Source organism: Hemitrygon akajei, chromosome 2, assembly GCF_048418815.1.
Source record: "Hemitrygon akajei chromosome 2, sHemAka1.3, whole genome shotgun sequence".
NCBI lineage: Eukaryota > Metazoa > Chordata > Chondrichthyes > Myliobatiformes > Dasyatidae > Hemitrygon > Hemitrygon akajei.
This window is the reverse complement of record NC_133125.1, coordinates 18612320-18638265: the sequence shown is the minus strand read 5'-3', so window position 1 is coordinate 18638265 and position 25946 is coordinate 18612320. Positions and strand designations below refer to the sequence as shown.

The window sequence follows — 25946 nt, the reverse complement described above, 5'->3', positions numbered from 1 at the left end:
ATATTGTTGTGTAAGCAATTTACATTTTGAAAATCATATGACACATTTGACAGGACAATTATTTGTTTAATGCCTGTTACTGCCATAGACTTACATGTTTGTAATGACATTTAAATTCTGATTTACTTAAGATTAAAAATGAGAAAATAAATATCCGCACCATTACTGAAAGTCAGCATTTGAGTTAAAATGCCAAGTGCAGTTGAGCAATATAACATCTGGTTGCAAATAACTGGATGAAATACATCAGAAATAAGGCCAAGATTCAAATTGCTGACCGTTTGTTTTTCGTTAGGAGAAGGTTCCTGCAAGTATTAAACTAGTTTCCTCATTTGTACTCCTTTTCCACATGAAGGACGATGCCGTTTGGTGTTGAAACCCTGGGTTAACAAGAAGGATCTCTAGCTGTAGCCTTCAGCATTTGTTTTTTGGATGACACAAAGATTGGGCTTGTACTGGACAACGAGGAAGGCTATTAGAGCTTGCAGTGGGATCTGCATCAGCTGGAAAATTGGACTGAAAAATGACAGATGGAATTTAATACAGACAAGTGCAAGGTGTTGCACTTCAGTAGGACCAACCAGGCTGGACCTGAGTTATAGGGAAAGATTGAACAGGTTAGGACGTTATTCCTTGGAATGTTGAAGATTGAGGGGAGTTTTGATGGAGATATACAAAATTATGAGGGTATAGATAGGGTAAATGCAAGCAGGTTTTTTCCATTGAGGTTGGGTGGAACTACAACTAGAGGTCATGGGTTCAAGGGAAAAGGTGAACGTTTAAGGGAAGCATGAGGGGAAACTTCACTCAGAGGGTCGTGAGAGTGTGGAATGAGCTGCCAGTGCAAGTGGTGCATGTGAGCGCGATTTCAATGTTTAAGAGAAGTTTGGATAAGTACATGGATGGAGGGCTATGGTCCTGGTGCAGATCGATGGGAGTAGGCAGTTTAAATGGTTTGGCATGGACTAGATGGGCCAAAGGGCCTGCTTCTGTGCTGTACTTTTCTATAACTCCAATTATAACTTTTCTTTTGTATTGCACTGTACTGCTGCCACAAAACAAACATCACAACACGTCAGCGATAGTAAACATGATTTCGATTCCGAGACAGAACAAGCTACGTGCACCTAAATGTAGCACCCTGCCCTCAAGCGACATGAAAGCCTTCCGATAAGCTGAGACGTCAGAAGGCATTTTTGTTGTTTCCAATTATTTCGCATGATCAAAGACATCAAGAAACAGTTGAAAATATGTATATAACTCACATTTAAAATGAAAAATAGGAAAAAAGTGTCCCTTAATATAATTTGAACTGATGTTTATTAATTAAAAGCATAAATAATTTATGAACTACCACAGCCTTGGTGGTGGTTTAGAGGCTGAGCAAGAATGCTTTTGGATTTCTTCTGCAGTACACAGAAATCCCAAATACCCTCAGAGCTACAGTGCAGCTCGTTGGCAGTTCTCTACAGAAACCCCAGCTTGGCATTAGTGCATTGGGTCCATCATTTTTTGCATTTTTTGTCCAAATGAAAAAGAATTCCAACATCTTGAACTAAACTGTTTACAGATGACAAACCAGTAACGTCAATTTAAAGCTATGAAAGAACACATTCTTGGAATGGCAAAAGGTCATGAATTCGAACACATGACATTTGAGATGCATTTTCAAAACCGTAGTTTTCAGAAGCCTTTCAAATTAGACGAAAAAACTTAACAGAAGAATAGCTTAGAATATTAATCTTACTTACATATTCGCTCCCACAGCATTCAGCACTTCTGCACTGGCAGGATCCAAAGTGAGGATAGTGTTGTACAGAATTGGACCGATACCCTGGGCCTGATAGATATGCTTTTGATCAAAAGAGCTAGTGGAAACAGAAAAACAAAGTAATTTATTAGCATTACCAGTGTTACACCCAATCGACTATATTTCATGTAATATCTAATCCTCAATAATACTAATAGTCACATGGTAGTGTAATGGTTAGCACTATCACTTCGCAGTGCCAGTGATTGCTGATCGGAGATCAGTTCCCACCGCTGCCTGTAAGGAGTTTGCATATTCTCCCTGTGACCGTGTGCGGTGCCTCTGGGTTCTCCATTTTCTCCCACATTCCAAAGATTAACAGTTAGGGTTAGTGAGTTGTGGGAAGCATGCAGGCTGCCCGCCACACAATACTTGCACTGTGTTGGTCGATGATGCAACAAGATTGTAGGCTTCAATGTTTTGATGTCCATATGACAAATAAAGCTGATCTTTTATTTAATTAACATAAAATCCCAGGCACTCGACCAGCATGCGTTGCTGATGAGGACAAATCCTTTGAGTGCTTTAATGTAGCATGACATTTTCCCACTCGCATATGGGAAATGCCATCTCAACAATCTATCTAAATATAACCTGCAAAATTAGTGAAGTCCAGCACAAACCAGGTGAAGTGATAAGTAAATACAGATGTCAGAATTTTTGAGTCCTTAGATCCAGAATTTATATAAATGCATCAGCAAAATAGCAGAATGGCCGTAAGAGATATATTAGAGGGAATGTTAGTGGGAAACCTGATCCCAAACTTGCTACAATTGTATCCACCTCTGGCTGAACTGAAGTGAATTTGGGATTGGCCATGAAGCCTGCAGTGGACAAGCAAGCTTCATTACTTAAACAAGGCTCCTTCAACAGCCCACTGGGTCTGCCAAGTCTCAGGAACCTTGGAAAAAGATGAGGGACTGGAGCAGTTTTCAAATACCTAGTAGGCCAAAGGGAGCATAAGTCAAACATGTAGTCTCTCAAGCAATCGCCTACGTGATACTAACCATAATCTTCTGCAGGGGTTCCCAACACTTTTTATACCATGAACCCTTACCATTAACCGAGGGGTCTATTGACCCCAGTTGGGAACCCCTGTTCTAACCATACTTTCCACATACTGTCAACTTTTTTTTGAATGTTGCAGAACCTCCTCTTCTTTATATACCCATATTTCACAATTCCTGGCATATCTCCCTGCCCATTGGTCCTAGTAAATACCAAGTTCATTAGTGGCAAAGCAACATCACCAGTTTATTGTAAATAAAATAGGAAAAAGTTTACACTTGACTTCAAACGTCTGGGTCAGTAGTGTATTCTCTATCGGTGAATTCAAATTTCCAGCCTTGCCTAAGAAACAGCACAAAGTTTAAAAACTCAGAGAAACAAGAAATGGGGAATAAGACAAACTGGAGCACTCTTCCAAAAAGCCAGCAAGACCCTAAAATACCAAATGACCTCCAGCTGTGCTGGAACTGTTCTATTACTTTGATAATTACTTTTGCATTGGAGAACAAACCAGGGAAAATACCGAACAGAATGTACAGTTTGCAAAAGTTTTGAGAAGGATGCAGCTAACTGAGTGGGAGGATAGACAGCCCAAGGAGGGCCCAAGATGAACTAAAGTTTTGATAAGTTGCAGTGGAGCAGAAGTGGGCAACATTTTGAAACTGAGTGCAAGAGTTCTTGGTAGCCATTTGTGTAAAGAATGCTTTCTTTTGAATAAAGCAAACGTGTTCAGAAAGCAGTCCAGATGGTGTTTACTTTCCTTACAATTCCAGCACTTGATGGTTGTTAAATTATATTCCAACAGGTTCTCAACAGTATTAAATTATAGAGAAACAGACAAACTCACTCACTTTTCATCCCACATGTGGTTTCCTCGATGAAAAAGTACAAGATTATTTCTGGAATCCAGAGCAAGTCCAGAAACTTGGCCCAATTTCAGTTTCCCTCCAGGCCAGTTGACAACTTCCTCCATGTGTGTGACTACAAATTGAAATGAAAAATATCAGCAGCATAATAATACAATTCAATATAATTCATCTTTTGTGTTTACTCTAGTATTACATTTAGCATATTAATGCAATTCTATGTGCTCCATCACCATATGTGAAACACGGGTATTTGCATGAGTATTTTTAAAAAATATTAGAAACATAGCAAAACACTCTAATGTATTAATGAAAACATGTGAACTCCTTTAACAATTGAAAACCCAGCATTAAGTAAATAAAGTGTACTGGTTAGTAATGTTCCCTCTAATTTGTAATGACCTGAGTGCACAAAAATCTTGTGCTGTGCAAACTTTTGCCCAGTGACAACAACACGTGTACATTGAATAATTTCTTCAATAAAAATAGTATACTGTAAATAAGCCTGTAATACTGTAAAAATCTGTTTACAAGTCATCACAAACTCCACGTTGTCAACACTGTCTGCATCAGAAACCGGAAAAGCAAATATGATTGTGAAACATACTTAACATGCTTAGGTAGAGGGTGACAGCCTTTTGTGTGCAGTTCAAATTCTTTTGTGCGCTAGTGTTTGGGTGCGCGCACGCCTTAGAGGGAACATTGCTGGTTGGTTTAATTACCAAGTCTGGTTACTGCTTTGAGACTTGTTTTCATCTACCCAGCAACCATCAAAAGTGGATGAGAGAAGGTAATCATTTACACTTGTGATTAAAGTATGTTTAAAATATTATTTAACATCCCTCATAATCATACCAGAGGTAGCCACTGAAATTTTCAGGGGCAATATCCCAATTGAAAGTACAGATGCGACAACAGAAATCTTCAGAGCCTACGGGATCGGAGGGGGCATCCTTGATTTCAGCAACAGTGAGCAGGTTTTTCACTAGTGACAGCTAGCAGCTATGAAACTACCAGCCACGGTTGCTTGCCATATGTGGTAAAGGCTATCCATTATCGAGAGGCTGTAGGTGCCAGGGTCACTTTTCCAACAGGTGACAATAATTCACCGATAATGGTGTCAGTTGTAAAGAGATGACTCAAACTCTGCTCTGAAAGGTCAGTATTCTGTATACAGTGGTCGTGTGAGCATGATGACAAAAGTTGAAAACGTAATCTAATATTAAGTACACTGACATATATCTTTCCCAGGCACAATGGACAGAACATTTGACAAATGAATAATAGATTTTTCATAATTTAAATTGAATTTATTTTTCTAAAAAATTATCAAAACTGAGTTTCTGTTACATCCTTTGCTGTGCTCTGTTCAGTATAATGAGGTAGCAGTTAAGTCATTGAATTGGAAGATAGAGTTCTGATCATTGATCCAGGAACATGAATTTGAACCACACAAAGGCAGCTAGTGAACTTAAAATAATTAAATGATTCAAATCTGAAACTTAAAGCAATGTATAAACTGGAGTTCTTATGTTTTCTCAGTGACCACATGCCTTTCCTTTGTGTGCACTCCCATGGTAAATGGCAAAGAGGATCAAAGGGAGTTGAGTGGCACATCAGAGAGAGAATAAGAGATAGAGTGATAGAAAGAGATCGGAAAAGGATTAATCCTTTGGGAGATAGTTTCCTTCTGTTAGAACCCTTAATGTTTTAAACATCTGAAATGGAGGAACCACTGCAGAGGTTCAGAAAAATCTACAGAAGGTTTCAAACTCAGCCAACTCCATCATGGACACTAGTCTCCCCAGCACTGAGGACATGTTCAAAACACAATGTCTCAAAAAAAAAGCGGCATCCATCACCAAGGACCCCTATCACCCAGAGTATGCCCTCTTCTCATTGCTACCATCAGGGAGTAGGTACAGGAGCCTGAAGTCACATACAATATTTTAGGAATAGCTTCTTCCTTCCGCCATCAGTTCTTTGAACGGGCAATCAACCAACTCATGATCACTGCCTCACTACTTTTGCATGACCTCTTTAATGTTTTAATATATGCATATTTCTTCTTGTAATTTATAGTTTTTTTATGTATTGCATTGTACTGCTGTTGCAAAACACCAAATTTCACAACATTTTCCAGTAATGTTAAACCTGATTCTGATTCTGTTTTGGCAGAAGATCCTGTTAATGTGTAAAGAAAATTATAGATTATAGTGTAGTTGAACAGAGCTTGGACACTTTAGTTAAGTAATGTCTGAGTAATTACAATATTTGGCATTTGTCATAGCCATTCCAGCATTAGACATAGAAAACTGTAGGGAGGATAACGTGATTAAGTGCAGAGGTGTGCCAACAGAAATCTCCACAGTGGATCATCCTTGACTTTAGTAATAGTGAGCAGGTGAAAGCTGGAAACCAAGAACCCGCCAGCCAAGACCGCTTGCCTTGTGTGGCAAAGGCTATCCTTCACCAAAAGCCGATGTCACCTTTCCAGCGGGGGCATGTCATCCACATCGTGTATAAAGAGCTGACTCAGATTCTGAGCAACACATGCAAAATGTAGGAAGAACTCAGCAGGTTGGGCAGCATCTATGGAAATGGTCAACGTTTTAGGCTGAGACCCTTCTTCAGGACAGGAAAAGAAAAGGGAAGTAGCCAGGATAAGATGGTGGAAGGGAGGGGGGGGGGGGAGTAGTACAAGCTAGAAGATGATAGGTGAAGCTATGTAGATGGGAGAGGGGAGGGGATGAAGTGAGAAGCTAGGTGGTGATGGGCAGTAAAGGCAAAGGGCTGAAGAAAAAGAAATAAAATTGGAGAGGAGAGTGGACCGTGGGATAAATGAAAGGAGGAGGGGCACCGGGGGAGGTGAGAGGCAGGCGAGGAGAAGGGAAGAGGAAAGAGGAGAGCCAGAGTGGGGAATGGGGAAGGGGAAAGTTACCAGAAGTTAGAGATGTTGATGTCCATTCCTTTTCCTTTCCATAGATGCTGCCTAACCAAATGAGTTCCTTAAGCATTTTGTGTGCATTGCTCTGGATTTCCAGCATCTGCAGAGTCTCCTGTGTTAACTCAAACTCTGTACTGAAAAGTCACTCACTTCTACAAGGTGGATGTGGGAACTTGATGACAATAGTTGAACTAGTAATCTAGTCCTAATACTGAGTGCAATGCTTTTTTTCCCCCAAGTCTAGAGGACAGATTGAAGAGGAGTTTTGACCTCTGAATAATATTGATTTTTATTTGATATTTAATTCATATTGTCAGGAAAACGCCTAAACTAAATTATCCTTCCCTGTGTCCTGTTCATTGTTAGTTTCTTTCAAGAAATTTTTGATAGCATTTTGTAGTTGAAACATCTATTGTTTCTTATAGAAAAGTTAGTGTAAGGCTTCAGCACATTACCCCATTGTCACCTATTCTGCTGCACTATAATATTATCTAGCATATTCAGGGAGGACCAACTGATCAATAAATTAATAAATTATACTTCATCAACAGCAAACAAAGTTCAAAGCTATTGGAAGCTTTTAAAATGTCAATGTAGATTTTAAACAAAGGCAATCAGATAAGACACTTGCATTCTGACATGTCTTTATAGCTGCTTAGCTTTTTCATCAAGGTGGCTGGTAAGCAAATTTCTAAGTTTGATCTTAATCAGATGCTAATGAAAATATTCTGAGGCAATGATAAAAATTGCACTGCTTTCCACAAGGCATTCTAATGCAAATCTTTCATTTTAACTTGGCAGTCTGAAAATAATTAATTCCCAAATGATAAACTAGTACTGGAGATCTGAACTGAAACAACCAGTAAAATCTGAGTTTAGTCTGATCACTGCTGAGTTAGACAGTTTTAGCTGATGGCACTGCAAAGGGCTGTAAAAGGTTTATTTGAAGTGGCTGTGAGCTTTATTATAGGTGTTACTGTTTGAAGCAGAAATGCCTTTAAGATCATAGATGTGTACAGCCCGAAATGGGCCCTTTAAACCACCACATCCATTCTGATGCTTCTTGTTCATCTACACTAATCCTGTTTGCCTGTATAGAGAACATACCCTTCATGTCTTGCCTATTTAAGAGTCTGTCTAAATTAGCATGTAATAACAGGTTATAGGTGGCTGATAGAGAAATGAAAAATGTATGAGAACCTTAGCACACATAGGATTAAAATAATGGCTCATATGGCAACAAAAATCAAACAAAATTGCTTGTTAGATGTCCTTGTCTGTGCTGTAATTGCCATGATCTATATTTTCTGAAAAGTGAATGGTGCTGATCATCTGACATTAAGCAATAGATCAATTCTTTCCAGCACAAATGTAGCCAACTGAAAATAAAAATGAAACACTTTTGTGCACTGAATATGGTTGCTAAGGCTTCTGGTTTAAGATGGTGCTGGTGGAACACAGCGAGTACTTGCCTGCAGCAAACAAAACACAGAAAACTACTAACTACTTTATGAATCACACCCTTTCTGGTAGCAATCTTTGCAAACAATAGCTTGTACTTCCCTTTCGGAGCTGAGCTTTTGAACTGCCTGTGTGAGCTGGCACTTTTGCTGAGTGAGCTGAAGACTCGAAGGTGCAGGACGGTTGCAGTGTGGCGTGTAAGGGCCAGATCAAGGTGGGGGAGGGGGGGGGCAGGGCCCGAGAGTGGGGAATGAGCCAATTTTTGGCCATTGTTGGAAGGAACTTGGAGGCAATTTGATGCACTAGAAATAAGGCAAGGCAGGCTGGAGAGCAAGGAAAGACCCAAGGTTTAATCTATTTAAGTGCAAGGTTAAATTGGAAAGGTCGGGTATGTGCCAAATTGAGATGACGGAGCCCAGACCCAAGAGATAACGAAGAGGCAGGGCCTGGGTCCGTGGGCGGAGAACAACCCAAGGTTTGATTGATTTAGGCGCCAGACAGAACTGGAAAGCTTGGGGAAGAGCCAAATCAAAGCATTGGGGTCTGGGCCCAAGAGCATATTGAAGCAGGAGGGCCCAGGTTCAACAGTGAAAAACAACCTGAGACTTGGACGATTTAAGAGCCAGGTCAGATTGAAAAGTTTGGTGTGTCGGCACTGGAGGTGAGGGACGGACCAGTGTTCTGCTCGCTGCTCTGCAAGGTTTACTCATCTCTGCACTGACCTGAGGCTGTGGCCTGCAACTAACGGGCTCCTGGATCGGCTTTAGTGGTGACCTGGCTTCATGGCTGTGGACTCACTTTTGTGTATTTCAGTTGTTTGCTTGTTTTTGTTGCTTGCATGATTTGTTTATTTTCTGCACATTGGGTATTTGACAGTCTTTTTTTGTTTAATAGGCTCTATCGGGCTTTTTTTGTTTGTAAGGAAATACATCTCAATGTTGTATATTGCATACATACTTTGATAATACATTTATTTTGACTTTAAAATCTGATTACTACTTTTTACTAACAGCTTTTTGCATTGTGATTTAAGTATTAATCCCAGACTCAGAACAGCAGCACAATATCATCTGTATTCCTGTCGTGTTGAAGTGTATATAGAATGGGGATTAATAAATGGTAGCTTTTTTTTTTGTAATTTGATACTTACAATTAAAATTACATGATGTTCATTCCAGGAAGTAGTAGTTAAACTAGAAATAATTTGTTTTGATATCGACATGTATTATCTTCCTGTTCTTGAAGAAGGCACATTGGCAATTAAGCAGTACAATGTTTAAGACCATAAGATACAGGAGCAGAAGTAGACCATTCGGCCCATCACATTTGCCCTGCCATTCAATTATGGGCTGATCCAATTCTTCCAGTCATCCCCTCTCCTCTGCTTTCACCCCATACCCTTTGATGCCCTGGCTAATGAAGAACCTATCTATCTCTGCTTCCACAGCCGCTCGTGGCAACAGATTCCACAGATTTACCACCTCTTATGAAAGTAATTTCTCTGCATCTCTGTTCTAAATGGACATCCTTCTATCCTGAAGTCATGCCCTCTGTCCTAGACTCCCCTACCACGGGTAATAACTTTGCCATATCTAATCTGTTCAGGCCTTTTAGCATTTGGAATGTTTCTATGAGATCCCCCGATTCTCCTGAACTCCAGGGAAGACAGCCCAAAAGCTGCCAGATGTTCCTCATATGGAAACCCTTTCACTCCTGGAGTCATTTCATCAACCAGCATCTCTCTACTACCCAAAGAGGCATGGTATTCTTCTGTTTAAGATCTGACAGATCCAGATTTCACCTGCTTGACTGGATTGAAGGTTTGGACTCCAGGGTGAAATATAGGCTGAGAAGTCTGCCCACTGAATCAGTCCTAGATGAGTTCAGAAGGCCATTTGCTTTTCAGTGTGAAGAAAGGGAGGCAAATAAAGTACTTTCAATTTAGATATTGCTAGAAAATACAGATCTTTAAGCACATTAGTTCAATTGGAGGACCAATAAAAATATAATTTTGTGAAAGATACTACCATTGTGGCTTCTGTCTGTTTTTATTGTGGGAATTAGAGAGATAGTTTTAGCAAGGAAAATGCCTGGACTGTTAATTGAAAATGGAGAAAGCAGTTGAGTGATGGCCTTTAAACCTGTGGGTAGCAAAGCAAGTATTTCATGACCAGATCAGAAATGAAGAAGTTGACTGCAAGTAAATTTTCTTTGATCTGTTGTTTGCCATTAATCCAACATCACACAAGAGGGTGGGTGAGGATATAGCTGGTGAAAGAACTCAAGTTGGATTTCTTTATTACGCATTACTGAAATTCCAACTGTTAAAATATATGAACAAATAGATTTCTTCACTGAGATTAAGAATAAAGATTCTTCAGGGGCATGGTCTCAGTTGTACCTGAGCTGGATCTCATAGCCACATCTAATTCAAACAACATGATGTCATTAAAGACAATAAAGGACAAAGTGAAAATGCAAAACCTAGGAAAGACAATATGAGCACATGCATTGCTTTTGATGCTGCTCGATCACATGTGGCAGGAATTCATTTTAAATTTTAATGATCATACAGGATGCCTCTGGAATCCCAGAGATGCCAGAAGTTCTACAACGTTTGAGGAGGGGAGGGTGAGGACTGTAAAGAGAACTATCCTTGACAATCAGTAATTGAGAGAGAGGCGGGGACTGATAGTTCTCAATAAATATTTTATCAGAATTTATGTAGGTGTTGCTGCCATTCATTGTACCCCATCAGCGAGCGGAGGAGCTGATTTTGGTGTGGAGCGTGTTGCTCTCTGCTACAGAAAGGCGGTGTGAGTGATTGTTTGGGACGTATTCCTTATGATCACAACACCCTGTTGGATATTGGTAACATAGAATACTGAAAGCCCAGCTCACTGGTCTATTCGTGAGACCGACAGTGGGAGAGTGGCGTGGCCTCAGTTGGAGCGAAGGCTAGGCTCATGCCACAGCGTCGCTCGTTGAGGCTACTGGGAGGGGAGACACAGAGGTGGTGTGGCACGGCATCTATGCTGGATTGGGGCAGGCCCCTCTGGTCGGGGGGGGTGGGGGGAGTGGGACTTTTGAATTGCCGCTTCATCTGGATGAGTACTTGGCTTTCACCAGGTGAGCACCAGAGGAACTCAATCTTCATTTCCCAGAGGAGTTAAAGTAGATATCCAGGATATGGAGGAATGCAGAGGGAAAGCCACATTGCAGGGAGGAGGACAACTGTTTTGAAAATTGTAAATCCCTCATTTCCCCCCCCCCCCCAAGTTTTGAAGAAGGGCCTCTAACCTGAAGGATCAGCCAGTTTCTCTTTCCACAGATGCAAGGTTTTGCAGAAGTGGAATTTGTGGTCTACCTGAGAATAGACTTGATTTGGTCATGAGTAATAAAGTAGAGTTAATAATAGATCTTGTCATGAAGAATACTCCTGGGAATAGTGATTACAGCATGGAGAAATCCAGAAATAGTTTGAGGGTCAAAATCAAACAACTTGGATAAATGTAATTACTAAAGTCTAAAGTGGAACATAGGCTAAAGGAAGGTCACCAGATGAGCAGGGGCAGATACTTAAGCAACTATTTCATAATGCTCAGAGGTAATTTATCCCTATTAGAAAGGGAGAAAAATGAACCATCTATGATTAATGAATGAGGTCATGGAAAATATTAAATTAAAATCTGCAGCACATAATGTGGCAGAAGCTTCTGGTAGACAAGAAGACTGATTCTTTTTTAAAGGGACCAGCATTTAGTCAGTCACTAAAAAAAAGAGGAAAAATGATGACAACAGAAAATTTACACAACACAAGAGCTCACAGTATTGTAGGTAGTTTGTTATCATGGATTGAAGACTGATTAAAACATAGAAGAAAGAGTCAGAATAAGTGGGTCCTTTTCACACTATATGCAAAAAATTTAATGTTCAGAGTTCCACAAGGTTCATTTCTTGGCCTCAATTATTTACCATCTATTTAATAATTTGGAGAAAGAGATACACGTAAAGGAGCAACACCTTGCATTCTGTCTGGGTAGCCTCCAACCTGAGTATGAATATTGATTTCTCCTTCTGGTTAAAAAATTATTCCCTTCCCCTTCTTCTATTCCCCACTCTGGTCTCTTATCTCCTCTCTATCACCTCCCATGTGCCCTTTCCTCTTTCCTCTTCTCCTATGGTCCACTCTCCTATCAGGTTCCTTTCTCTCCAGCCCTTTACCTTTCACTGGCTTCACCTACCACTTTCTCGATATCCCTCCATCCCCTATTCTCATGTTTTTATTCTGACATTTTTCCCCTTCTTTTCCAGTCCTGAAGAAGGGTCTTGGCCCAAAACGTTGAATGTTTCTTCATTTTCACAGATACTGCCTGATCTGCTGAATTCCTCCAGCATTTTGTGTGCGCTGCTTTGGATTTCCAGCATCTGCAGACTTTGGATTTATATGTAAAGTTTATTTTCGTTTTAATTTAGAGATACAGCATGGTAATCAGCCCTTTCAGCCCAATAAATCTGTGCCACCAATTAACACCCATGTGACCAATTAGCCTACAAATCCATACATTTTTGGAATATGGGAGGAAACCAGAGCACCCAGAGGAAACCCATGTTGTCACAGGGAGAAAAGGCAAACTCCTTACAAATAACAGCGAGAATTGAATATTGGTCACTGGCACTGTATTACCATTGTGCTAACCACTAGGCTCTCTGCCGTCCATCGAAAATATCCATAAAAACAGGCCGGAGGGAAAGTTGTGATAAGGATATCTGGACTCTACAATGGGATAAGTAGTTTGAGTGAGTAGATAAAAAACTGACAAATGGAGCTTAAAAGTAGGAAAGTGTGAAGTCATGCACTATAGTAGGAGGAATCAAATGGCAAATTATAACACAATTGAAGAGAAATTGTAATGAGTAGGTTACAATGGGATCTTGGTGTTTCTATGCATGAAGTAAAAGTTAATGAGCAGGTGTAGCAGGACAATTGGCATAGTAAACTTCATTTACAAATAGAGTTTAGAAATAGGGAAGTATTGTTACAAATGTACAGTGTGTTGGTATAGTTGCATCTCAAGTACAGTACCATGTTCTGTGATCTCCTTCTACCTGAATGCACTTCCTTCATGATCTCTATATCTATAACTTGGTGTCCAAATGTCTATCATCTTAACTTTGAATTAATTGAATGAGTGAGTATTCATTGTCTTCTGAGGTAAAAAAAAATCCCAAACCAAACAACTTAGTGTGAAGATTCACTTCTTTATCCTGAAACAAAGGTCCTGTTTCTGGGCTCTCCAGTTAAAAGAGCAATTAAGAAACCTTCAGTATCTTGCTTTACCACATTTTCTAAACTGCACTGAGAACAGGCCAACCTCATTCACTCTCCCACGGTACAAATCCCTATTCTCAAGAGTGAATTTAGTGCATTTGCTTTGCGCTATACCAAGGCAAGGATATTCTCCTTAAGGTGCACAATTGCAACATATTGTACTCCATAAACACATGAGATTCTGTCGATGCTGTAAGTCTTGGGCAACGCAGACAAAATGCTGGAGGAGCTCAGCAAATCAGGCAGCATCTATGGAGTGGAATAAACAGTCGACATTTTGGAGCAAGACCCTTCAGCAAAGGAAAGAGCAGAAGCCAGATTAAGGTGGTGGCTGGAGGCAAAGGAGTAACAGCTGGTGAAACCAAGAAAGGGGGAAGATGAGGGGGGTGAGAGGGAATGAAGAAAGAAACTGGGAGGGGACAGTTGGAAGAAGTAAAGGGCTGAAAAGAAGGAATCTAACAGGAGAGGACACTGGACCACAAGAAGAAAGGAGGGGGACCAGAGGGAGAGGATGGGAAAGTGAGGAGAAAAGAAGGGGTAGGAGGGAACCAGAATAGTAAATGGCAAAAGAGAGAAGGATGGAGGGGGAGAAATTACCAGGTTAGAGAAATTGATGTTTATGAATCAGTTTGGAGACTACCCAGACAGAATATGAGTTGTTGCTCCTCCAACCTGAGTTTAGCCTCATCGTGGCAATAGAGACGGCCGTGGAATGACACGTCAAACTCCCCCTTTTCTCTGCCTGACTTGCTGAGTACCTCGAGGATTTTGTGTGTGCAGTACTTCAGATAAGACCTCACTAATGCCTTGTATATTCTTAAAACGATTTTCTTAATGATGCACTCCAAAATCCTTTTTAAAAAATCCAATAAAAACTTCCTAATGTTATGCCATATTTACAAGTTTACCCTCTGGAGCTTGAAAAACACTACATCACGATCAATCTGTGCACCCATAGTTTTCACTATTCATAAAATGCAACTGTTTTATTCTTCCTGCTAATGTCCATAACTTCACATTTTCAACATTATTTCCAGATTCCACCTTTTCATCCAAACTAGCCAAAATTCCTCTGCTTCTTTCCCCGTTCATATTTCCCCCACAAAGCTTTGAATTATTTCCAAACTTGGATATATTAAACTCTTATCTTTGTATCCAAAATATTAATCATAAATTGAGAATAATTATGGGGCCTGGATTGGTGCATGTGGCATTTTGATAGCAACTATCTGCTAATCCATAAATGACTGGATTAATCTCATTTTTGAATTCTGTCCTTTAACCAGTCCTTTCTAATGCGTTAAGATGCTAATTCAGCCCCTGAGGGCCACATTTTATGCAGTAGCATTTCACGTGACACCTAATCAAATGCTTTTTGACAATCCAGAAATACTAAATCTACAGGTCCCTCGAAGACCCCTACCAACAACGACTCCCAGCTATCCTTCTAGTCACATCCTCAAAAGCTCTTTGAATCTTTAAAGAACTGATTTGTTTCATCATACAAACTCCTGGGTGTCCTGTTACTCATCCTTGAAGGTGAATTCCATGATTGCTGACAACAAATGTTACCCTTACTAGTCAGCGTTGTCCTGTTTTTTTCCCTTCCTTTCTTTCCAAACTATCAGTATTTAGTACGTGTATTGGAGGGGGGTTGTGACTGTCACATGACAGCATTGCTCATTAGCTGGTTGGGGGCTTGCCACCCGCCAATCAAGGTTTGACCCCTCCTTACCCATCAATGCACACCTGACCATTGGCCCCTTTAATTAGCCTTGGCCTCAGGCAATTGGCCTTTGTAATCAGCTGAACTCTGCTGGCACCAAGCCATTTCTGTGAATTAACTGGGTGGGGCCCTCTAGCCCTGTTGCACGATAAAGAGTGCCACAGGTGCTAGACCCTTCCTCTTTTCACAATCCCCAAGAGACCACCCTGCTTCACTCCAGGCCAAGAACTGTAGTGGCACTGGAGAAACTGTTGGTAAGTTGTGCATAGAATAGGGCTGGGAGCGTTGATAATTGTCCCTGGTAGTGTAAGAGCCATGCCTGCACAGAGTCGGGGGGGGGGGGGGGGGGTAATCATATTGACTTTTCCCTTGGTGTGTGTGTGTGTGCGCGTGCGCGCGCGCACACTATGTTCCCACGTGATTTTCCCATGTTCGTTAGTGATTGTCCGTGTGTGTTTTATTGCCGATCTGACTGCTGTAAAGTGTGTGTGTGTGTGTGTGTGTGTGTGTGTGTGTGTGTGTGTGTGTGTGTGTGTGTGTGTGTGTGTGTGTGTGTGTGTGTGTGTGTGTGTGTGTGTGTGTGTGTGTGTGTGTGTGTGTGTTGCTTCTGTTGCCATATTCCCACATTGGCCTTCAGTAAATAAAATCCTTTACTACCAAGGCTGCATGTCCAGAATCCTTGTCCTTGAGACCTATCGAATCTGTTTCCTCACTTACAACAGTACGCCTCTCCCCCTTTATTTTCCTTAAGTATCACTCTCTACATGATTCATTGTCCACACGTCTCTCCCCCATTGAACTTCCTTCTGGCACTTGTCTCTGCAAGTGTGACAAGTGCTACACCTGCCCCTCCACCCCCTCCTCACCACCACTGAGAGCCCCAAACAGTTCTCCCAGTGAGGAGGTAGTCTTTTGGGGTCATCTGTTGTATCTGGTGTTCCCAGTGTGGCCACTTCTACTTCTTTGAGACCTGACGCAGATGGGGGGAGTGCTTCATTGAGTACCTTTGTTCTGTCCACCACAAAAGGCAGGATCTCCTGGTGGCGACTTACATCAATTCTACTCCCATTCCCATTCTGACATGGCCTCCTCTACTGATGTAATAAGGCCAAACTCAGGTTGGAGGAACAACACCTCATATTCTGTCTCAGTAGCCTCCAACCTGATGGTATGAACATTGATTTCTCTAACTTATGGTAATTTTTACTTATTTATTGAGATACAGCGCAGATTGAACCATGCCATTGAACCCAGTAATCCCCCAATTTAATCCTAGCCTAATCACAGGACAATTTACAACGACCAATTAACCTGCCAACCAGTATGTCTTTGCACTGTGCGTGGAAACTAGAGCACTCGGAGGAAAGTCACATGGAGGTATGGAGAACGTACAAACTCCTTACAGGCAGCAGCAGGAATTGAACCTGGATCGCCTGTACTGCAAAGGGTTGTGTTAACCACTAGGCTACCATGCCACCCGGGTTTCCCCCTCCATCCTTCTCTTATTTCATTCCCCATTCTGGTTTCCCTCTCACCCCTTCTCTTCTCCACACCTACTCATTACCTTCCTCTGGTACTCCTCCACCTTCACTTTCTTCCATGGTTCACTGTCCTCTCCTATTAACCAGTACAAATACCATCTTTGAGTTATTGCTTTAGAAATCCTTTTCATAAACACAAGAACATTTGCAGATGCTGGAATAAAGAACATAGAAATGGGAGCAGGAGGAGGCCACTTGGCCTGTCAAGCCTGCTCCACCATTCAAATAAGATCATGGCTGATCTGGTCATGGACTCATCTCCACCTACCCTTAATTCCCCTACTATGCAGAAATCTACCCAACCTTGTCTTAAATATATTTATCGAGGTAGCCTCCACTGCTTCACTGGGCAGAGAATTCCACATATTCATGACTCTCTCAGAAAAGCAGTTCCTCCTCATCACCATCCTAAATCTACTCCCCCGTATCTTGACGCTATATCCCCTAGTTCTAGTCTCACCCACCAGTGAAAACAACTTTCCTGCCTGCCTCTATCTTATCTATCCATTTCATAACGTTATACATTTCTATAACATCTCCTCTCATTCTTCTGAATTTCAGCGAGTACAGTCCCACTTAATCTCTCCTCATTGTCTAACCCCCTCATCTCTTACATCAACTTGGTGAGCTTTCTCTGCACCATCCTCAAAGTCAGTATATCATTCCTCAAGTAAGGAGACCAGAACTGCACACACTACCTCCAGGTGCACCCTCACCAGTACCATATGTACAGTTGCAGCATAACCTCCCTGCTCTTAAATTCAATCCCTAAGCAACACATGCAAAATGTTGTAGGAACTCAGTAATTCAGGCAGCATCTATGGAAATGAACAAACATTCTTCCCCCTTCCTTTCCAGTCTTGGCCTGATGCTGCCTGACCTGCTGAGTTCCTCCAGCATTTTGTTTGTGTTGCTTAGAAATCGTTATGGTCCAAACATTCTCTGGGTGTAGAATTTGTTTTATTTTCTCCCATACTTTTTCTTTTAGCAATATTACTAACTTAATTGCCTGTAGATTATATACCCCCCCCCCCCCCACTACCTTTTCTGCTATAACCAATCTTGAGCAAAATCATGTTTTTCTTGGAAGTCTTTCAGACAGGCTTGACTTAAGTTCTCTGAGGAATTAGAACAGTTTCACTTGCATCTACCGGATAACTCAACAGTTTCTATGAATTCTCTTGTAAACTAATGTGGTAATCAAATTATTGCAAACTAATATCCTGCCCAACCACACGTCAGTTGTCACCTACACTTAGATCAAGTGGGTAAATTTGCGTAATATCTATTTTCATCGTTTCTTTTAAAAGCTTTTCAGATTAGTTGTGGTCTAAACTTTCAGGTTAATTAACAAGTGATCAAGGTTGCAAAATTGGCAGAGACTTAGTTTAAAAAAAAAGATTGATTTTAGGGTATCTAATATTCAGAACCACTTTGAAGGCTGTACAATTGGATAAACTCTTTCAATATCAAGTCAATATGCAACTAATCTTCAGAGTAGCACAAAGCATTGTCATGCAATAATCAGCATTCCATAGAGGTACATGTACTATAAGCATGGAAACATATTCACAATGTTTAAAAATGTCTTTGCATGCTTTTATGGTTTGCAAGATAATACCAAATACATTTTGCAAGATAGCAAGCTCTATATTTCATGGAAATCAGAAAAGAATAGGTCAGTATTCAAATTAATTCTGGTACAAATTAACCACAGATTTATAGATTTTGAAAGCTCTAAAAGGAATCATATTTATGCATGCTTCTCTATGCATAGTCAACAAAGTATCTGGAACAATTATTAAATATTTAATAATAACAAGCTGGGAATTACAGAAACACAATCAATAATTTTAATGTACTTTTAAATCAAAATTGGCCTTTTCTATCTCCCTGAAGAAATGAATAATCCCTTAAGATTTTAATAACATAGAATAAATTTAGAACCAGGCATCACAAGTTTAACCAAGGCCCTGACCCACCTCTGTGTTCAGCTTCCCTGCTGTCCACCCAAGGTCTGGGCTGCAGAGTTGATGGTAATGTGATGCCAGATGGCCTTGCTGTAGATTCTATCCTGCGGAATTTGTGAACTCTGTCTCTTATTAAAGGAGAGGCAGATCTTTCATCTAGTTCCAAGAACTCATTTGGACCAGAGGCCAGGTCCTTCTTCTGCACCACATTAACAATCTCAGCAACTAGGTCTGATTCTGCCTTGTGTGTGGGATTGTACTTATGCACATGAACAACATCTTCTCTTTCCCCTAAGAGCTTGGAAATGAGTGCATAGAAGTTTCCTGTTAGAGATTGTAAGAAAACAGAGAAATGAAGGTAGAGGTAGTGAGAAAAGCTGTTAAGAAGATTTGAAAAGGTTAAAGCTTTGAAAGGTAATACAGCAATACAATAAAAAGATGCAATTATTTTTAGAGGCACAATGTTAGTTTTGAAAATAATATTTGATTACAAAATACACTGATTATGAATTTCATATAGCAAAATTCAACAAGTGATCTTTATCTCTACTTGAAGGATCAAATATGTGGATCATTGTTGTCATTTACTCAAAGTAGTAAATGTGTAATAACATCAATGTAAATAGCTGTGTTGCCATCCCAACAAAGGAATAAAGGCAACTATGATAAACAAATTATTAATGCGATAACATCTGGTTAAACAAGGTGGCAGATTTTCTTTTCCTTTCGTTTTCTTCTTCTGAGGAACTCATTGCTAACGTGAGTTCTTCATTTATGCAATAGTTCCAAAACTAAGTTCAGCTTACTCTAATAACCTCTCAGCACCATGATTGAGAATGGGATGTGTAGCCAACCATCGCAAAAACTTTTGCACAGTTATAACACAAATAGATGAATTCCACAGTCATACGCATTTCCTTGTTGGCATTTTGGTATATAACATAGATGCTCAAATTATTGCAACTGGATATTGGAATAATTTAAAATAAATTCTATGTGCCACTCTACTACACCAACAAACTGCTTATTATAATATAGTGAATATTTACTAACATCCAGACTGACACTGCAATACCAGCGTAATGACACCACAAATGAGCATTCTTGAATTCTTTTCAAAAACTATTTTGTTTTGCTACAAACATATCATTCTGAAAGTAAACCCATTAGACTTCCCTGCCTCTTTTGCCTGACATCAACTTCTGAATATACACAAATGCATATTGACGGGAGAAACACTATCAATACGAATTTGCACATCAGAGGCATTTAAAAACTTTGGGAAGAAAAAGCATCTAGATTTAACAGTAGACAAACCTACACTACACAGTATCCACTCTCCACCACCTTTCTGCTCAAAGTCTGTCAGGGCATGATGGAGCTTTGAAGAGAGAACCTCCTGAGGTCTGCTCACATGTGCGCTCTCATCTCATGCTACAAATCACTTCCCTGGTGTGAAAGGTCTGTTATTTGCTCTCAGTACTTGGACCAGTAAAGTCCACAATCCAATGGGCGGCCAGCTGAATCAGTTCCATTCAACCAATTACCAGGGGAGATTGCCTTTGGGAGAAGATGACAATTTAAATCCCTTTGCATAAGGTAACCTGCTAAACTTTCTTAAAGGACTGCGAGCAAAATATCATAAGGCATAGGAGCAGATTTAGGCCATTTGACCCATTGAATCTGCCCTGCAATTCAATCATAACTGATCCTTTTTTCTTCCCTCCTCAGCCCCACTCCCGGCCTTCTGCTGTGTCCAATCAAGAACCTATCAATCTCTGCTTTAAATACACCTAATGACCTGGCCTCCACAGTTACCTGTGGTAACAAATTCCACAAATTCACCAACCTCTGGCCAAAGAAATTTCTCTGCATATGTTTCAAATGGATGCCTGTCTATCCTGAGGCTGTACTCTCTTGGCCTATACTACCCTACCATTGGAAACTTCCTTGCACATCTTATCTGTCCAGGCCTTTCAACATTCGAAAGGTTTCAATGAGATCTCCCCTCATCCTTCTAAATTCCAGTGAGTACAGGACCAGAGCCATCAAATGTTCCTCATATGATAACCCTTTCATTCCTGGAATCATCCTTGTGAACCTTCTCTGAACCCTCTCCAACGTCAGCACACCTTTCTGAGATAAGGAGCACAAAAGTGTTCACAATACTCAAGGTTAGGCCTCACCAGTGCCTTATAAAGCCTCAGCATCACATTGCTGCTCTTATATTCTAGACCTCAGAAAATGAATGCTAATATTGCATTTGCCGCCTTCACCACTGATTCAACCTGCAAATTAAAATTTCCATCATTGTATTTCATTTGCCACTTTCTTGCCCATTCTCCTAACTGTCTAAGTCCTTCTGGAGCCTTCCTGTTTTCTCAACAGTACCTGCCCCGCCACCGATCTTCATATCATTGGCAAACTTGGCAACAAAGCCATCCATTCCATCATCTAAATCATTTATATACAGCATAAAATGAAGGATTCCCAACACAAACCCCTGAGGAACACCACCAGTCACTGGCAGCCAACCAGAAAAGGATCCTTTTATTCCCACTCGCTACCTCCTACCAATCAGCCAATGCTCTAATGATGTTAGCAACTTTCCTGTAATACCATGGGTTCTTAACTTGGTAAACAGCCTCAAGATTGAAATCTTGTCAAAGGCCTTATGAATATCCAAATATACAACATTCATCACATCCCCGTTATCTACCCTACTTGTAAGCTCCTCAAAGAATTCCAACAGGTTTGTCAGGCAAGATTTTCCCTTAAGGAAACCATGCTGACTTTGTCCTATCTTGTTCTGTGTCACCAAGTACTCCATAACCTCATCCTTAACAATTGATTCCAACGTCCTCCCAAACACTGAGATCAGTCTAACTGGTCTATGATTTCCTTTCTGCCTCCTCCCTGCTTTCTTAAAGAGTGGAGTGACATTTGCAATTTTCCAGTCTTCCAGAATCATGCCAGACTACAATGGTTCTTTAAAGATCATTACCACTGCCTTCGTAATCTCTACTGCTACCTCCTTCAGAACTCTGGGGTGTAGTTCATCTGATTCAGATGACTTGTGTACTTTTAGATCTTTCAGCTTTTTGAGTACCTTCTCCCTTGTAATAGTAACTGCACCCACTTCTCGTCCCTCACACCCTTCAACACCTGGCACACTGCTAGTGTCTTCCACAGTGAAGACTTGTGCAAATTACTCACTTTGTTCATCTGTCATCTCATTGTCTCCCATTATTATTTCTCTGGCCTCACTTTATAGTGAGGATGATTCCACTCTCATCTCTCTTATTTTTTATATACATGAGAAAGCTTTTTCTATGCACTTTGATATTGTTTGCTAGTTTGCTTTCATATTTCATCTTTTTCCTCTTGATGATTCTTTTCATTGCTCTCTGTAGGTTTTTAAAAGCTTCCCAATCCTCTATCTTCCCACTAATTTTTGTTTTGTTGAATGCCCCTCTTTTGCTTTTACATTACCTTTGACTTCCCTTGTCAGCCACGATTGTACTATTTTGCCATTTAAGTTTTTCTTTGTTTTTGGAATAAATCTGTCCTGTGCCTTCCTCATTTTTCCCAGAAACACATGCCATTGCTGCTCTGCTGTCATCCCTGCCAGCATCCCCTTCCAATTTACTTTGGCCAACTCCTCTCTCACACCGCTGTAATTTCCTTTACTCTACTGAAACACTGCTACATCAAACTTTACTTTCTCCCGATCAAATTTCAAGTTGAACTCAATCGTATTGTGATCACTGGCTCCTAAGGGTTTCCTTTACCTTAAGCCCCCTAATCACCTCTGGTTCATTACATCACACCCAATCCAGTATTGCCGATCCTCTAGTAGGCTCAAGGGCAACTGCTCTGAAAAGCCATCTTGTAGGCATTCAACAAATTCACTCTCTTGAGATCCATTACCAACCTGATTTTCCTAATCTACCAGCATGTTAAAATCTCCCGTGACTAACACTGCCCTTTTGACACACCTTTTCTATTTCCCTTTATAATCTGTAGTCCACATTCCAGCGACTGTTTGGGAGGCTTGCCTCTTAACTTCCATCAGGGTCCTTTTACCCTTGCAGTTTCTTAACTCAACCCACAAGGATTCAACATCTTCTGATCCTACATCACACCTTTCTAATGATTTGATGCCATGCCTTACCTGAAGAGCCATGCCTACCTTCCAATCCCTCTGATACAATGTGTATGACATCAGTGATTGTGAAATTATTGAAGATCCTTAGGGATAGTATTTATTTACATATGGAAAAGCATGGACTTGTTAGGAATAGTCAGCATGGCTTGGTGTAGAGGTGATTATGCCTTGCAAACTTGGCTGAGATTTTTTTTGAAGAGGTGACAAAAATGATTGAGACAGTAGGGCAGTGGTGTCCTACAGCGATCAGTGCTGGGACCTCTGTTTGTCATACAAATGATTTGAACAAAAAGGTAAAAAGTTTGCAGATGATATAACAATTGGTGGAGTTGTGGATAATGAAGCAAGAATACAGCAGAATACAGATCATTTGGAAACATGAGGAGAAGAATGGCAGATTCTTCGGGAGGTCAGATGTAAGGGAAACGTACACAGTAAATGGTAGGACTTAAACATTGATGTGGGGAGAGATTTTTAAGTATAAATCCGTAGATTGGATTGTAGAGCTGGTGTATGACCTACAATTCTGTGCAAAGGTCTTAGGCACGTATACAGTAAATATCTAGGGTGGCTAAGACTTTTTTCACACAGTACTGTAATAATTTATGTACTGCACTGTACTGCTGCCGCAAATTAAAACAAATTTCATGACATGTGAGTGATGATAAAACTGATTCTGTTACGGATCTCTATAGTGGACAGCGTGGAGTCATGGTTGGGAAAATCAGAAAGCAGTAGGGAGGGAGCAGGAAGCACCAAAGAGACATTGTGTAATGATCATAAAACAATTGTTTGAAATCAAATAACCTTGCCTGGTATCTCAGGGCTGGGTCTGTCTGCATCTGTGCCACCCCCTACCCAGCACTCCTGCCAGCTGTCCCACACCCCTCCAGTGGCACTCGACCCTTGCCATTCCCAATGCCCTTTGCTGCTGCCAGATTTACAAACTCACTCTCTGCTTCACATTGACAAATACAGTACTGTGCAAGAGTTTTAGGGATTCTCACTATATATATATATATTTTATATGCGCCTTAGACTTTTGCACAGTCCTGTACCTGCCTTCACCAGATGGTGCATTGAGCATAAAAGTGGACATGCTGCAGTTGTGTACAACTTTGGTTATGCCACATTTTGAGTGCTGGGTACAATTCTGGACACATTTCAGCAAGGGTGTGGAGGAATTGAAGAAGGTACAAAGGAGGCTCACCAATCCACAGTGTTGCCTGGATTTGAGATTTTTAGCTAGGAAGAGGGATTGGACATCCTTCGATTGGTTTGTCTGGAGCACTGGAGGGCCAAGGGCAACCTGAATTATATTAAACTATGAGAAGCATAGAACTGGTAAATAGTCAGAGCCTTTTTTTCAGGGTAGAAGTGTCAAATAATAGAAGTTCCAGATTTCAGGTAGGAGAACATAGAACATTACAGCACATTAAAGGCCCTTCGGCTCACAATGTTGTGCCAGCCCTCAATCCCTGCCTCCCATATAACCCCCCACCTTAAATTCATCCATATACCTGTCTAATAGTCTCTTAAATTTCACTAGTTTATCTGCCTCCACCACTGACTCAGACAGTGCATTCCACGCACCAACCTCTCTCTGAGTGAAAGACCTTCCTCTAATATCCCCCTTGAACTTCCCTCCCCTTACCTTAAAGCCATGTCCTCTTGTACTGAGCAGTGGTGCCCTGGGGAAGAGGCGCTGGCTGTCCACTCTGTCTATTCCTCTTAATATCTTGTACACCTCTATCATGTCTCCTCTCATCCTCCTTCTCTCCAAAGAGTAAAGCCCTCGCTCCCTTAATCTCTGATCATAATCCATGCTCTCTAAACCAGAGAGCAAGGTACTTTTTAAAAAACACAGGGAGTGGCAGACACCTGGCATGTAGTACTGCAAGAGGAGATGGAAATGACAGCAATGCTTAAGAGGCATTTAGACTGGCAGAAAATGGAGGGATATAGAGATGTGCTGGCAGGTGGGATTAGCTTAAATTGGCACCTTGGTCGGCACAGGCATCTGTACAGAACATGCTGTACTTCCTTGCTCTCTAACTGGTTAGTGATTTAGGTAGTTAAAGGATGAATTGGTTTGACTGAAGATTATAGGATTCTGAAAGAAAATCACAGAGTAGGGATAGAGGAGGTTGCAGGGGTTGTGTCAGACAGGAAACAAAGATAGTAGACTAAACCAGTTGGCTTAAGATAGAGATCACTGCTCATCTCACGGAACAATAGGACACAGAGCAAAGGCTGAACTTTCAAATGTTTCTCCAATAGGTTTTTCCACTCTCTGTGTGCAGTAATCAATATGGTTCCCCACAGCAGTAACTGAATGTTGTTCTTAAATCAATTCAGAGAATTCACATACATTTGATTTTTCCATTACTTGCAAAGATGTTTTATATAACATGTAATTCCATATTTTATGTCCAATCATTAAGCCAAAACACCTTAGAATATCATCCTTAATCAACACACTAATTACCTTGTGGTGTGTATTACTGACACTCAGTTGTTAAAGAAATCCTTTTGTGATATACGAGTCAACTTCAATTCACACTTATGGAGCTCATCTATCACAAGTGGGCTGAGAACTATAAGAAAATTCTAAAGCTTTGTGAATTAGTCAATTATCTGTTTCCCAATAATGGCAAATGTGGATACATGGGCAGTCATTTATCAAACTGCCACAACGCCAGTCGCAGAGGTCCAATTTCTTTAGAGTGATACCTTCTTTTAGAACTGTACCAGCAGACAATGATGAATTGCAGTTACACTGTATGTTTAACAAGGTAAAATGCTCCAACATACTTCATGGGAGCAAACCCAAAGAGATAAGACAGTCAGAATAAGTTTTAAGGAGCACCATAAACAGAGGGTTAAGGAGAAAATTTCAGACCTCTTTGGGCTTAAGTAGCAGAATCACTGGCACCAGTAACAGAGTGAACAACACTGGGGATACAGAAGAGGCTGAAACTGGAGGAACGTTGCCCTGCCAGAGACTATCTATGACAGAATTAGATTAATAGTATCCAGAAGTCATAAGGATGTGGATTGAGTGTGATGGCTGCAGATGAAGAACAAATGCATTGACTCAGACGAGTTGGAGATACA

General features: G+C 40.7%; 1 protein-coding gene across 6 annotated transcripts in view; it reads right to left on the bottom strand.

Annotated features, from left to right (window-relative positions):
• pam (peptidylglycine alpha-amidating monooxygenase) overlaps positions 1-25946 on the bottom strand; it is a 163907-nt gene that overhangs the window by 22532 nt on the left and 115429 nt on the right. For 4 of the 6 annotated variants that reach the window (XM_073067895.1, XM_073067924.1, XM_073067906.1 and 1 more), the window contains 3 exons: positions 18674-18985; positions 3670-3799; positions 1752-1868 (listed from right to left, as the gene is read on the bottom strand). In XM_073067895.1, coding sequence (XP_072923996.1) covers positions 1752-1868; positions 3670-3799; positions 18674-18985 — 559 coding nt within the window. The remainder of the gene's footprint in view (positions 1-1751; positions 1869-3669; positions 3800-18673; positions 18986-25946) is intronic. The other 2 variants (XM_073067932.1, XM_073067939.1) reach the window with 1 other exon arrangement.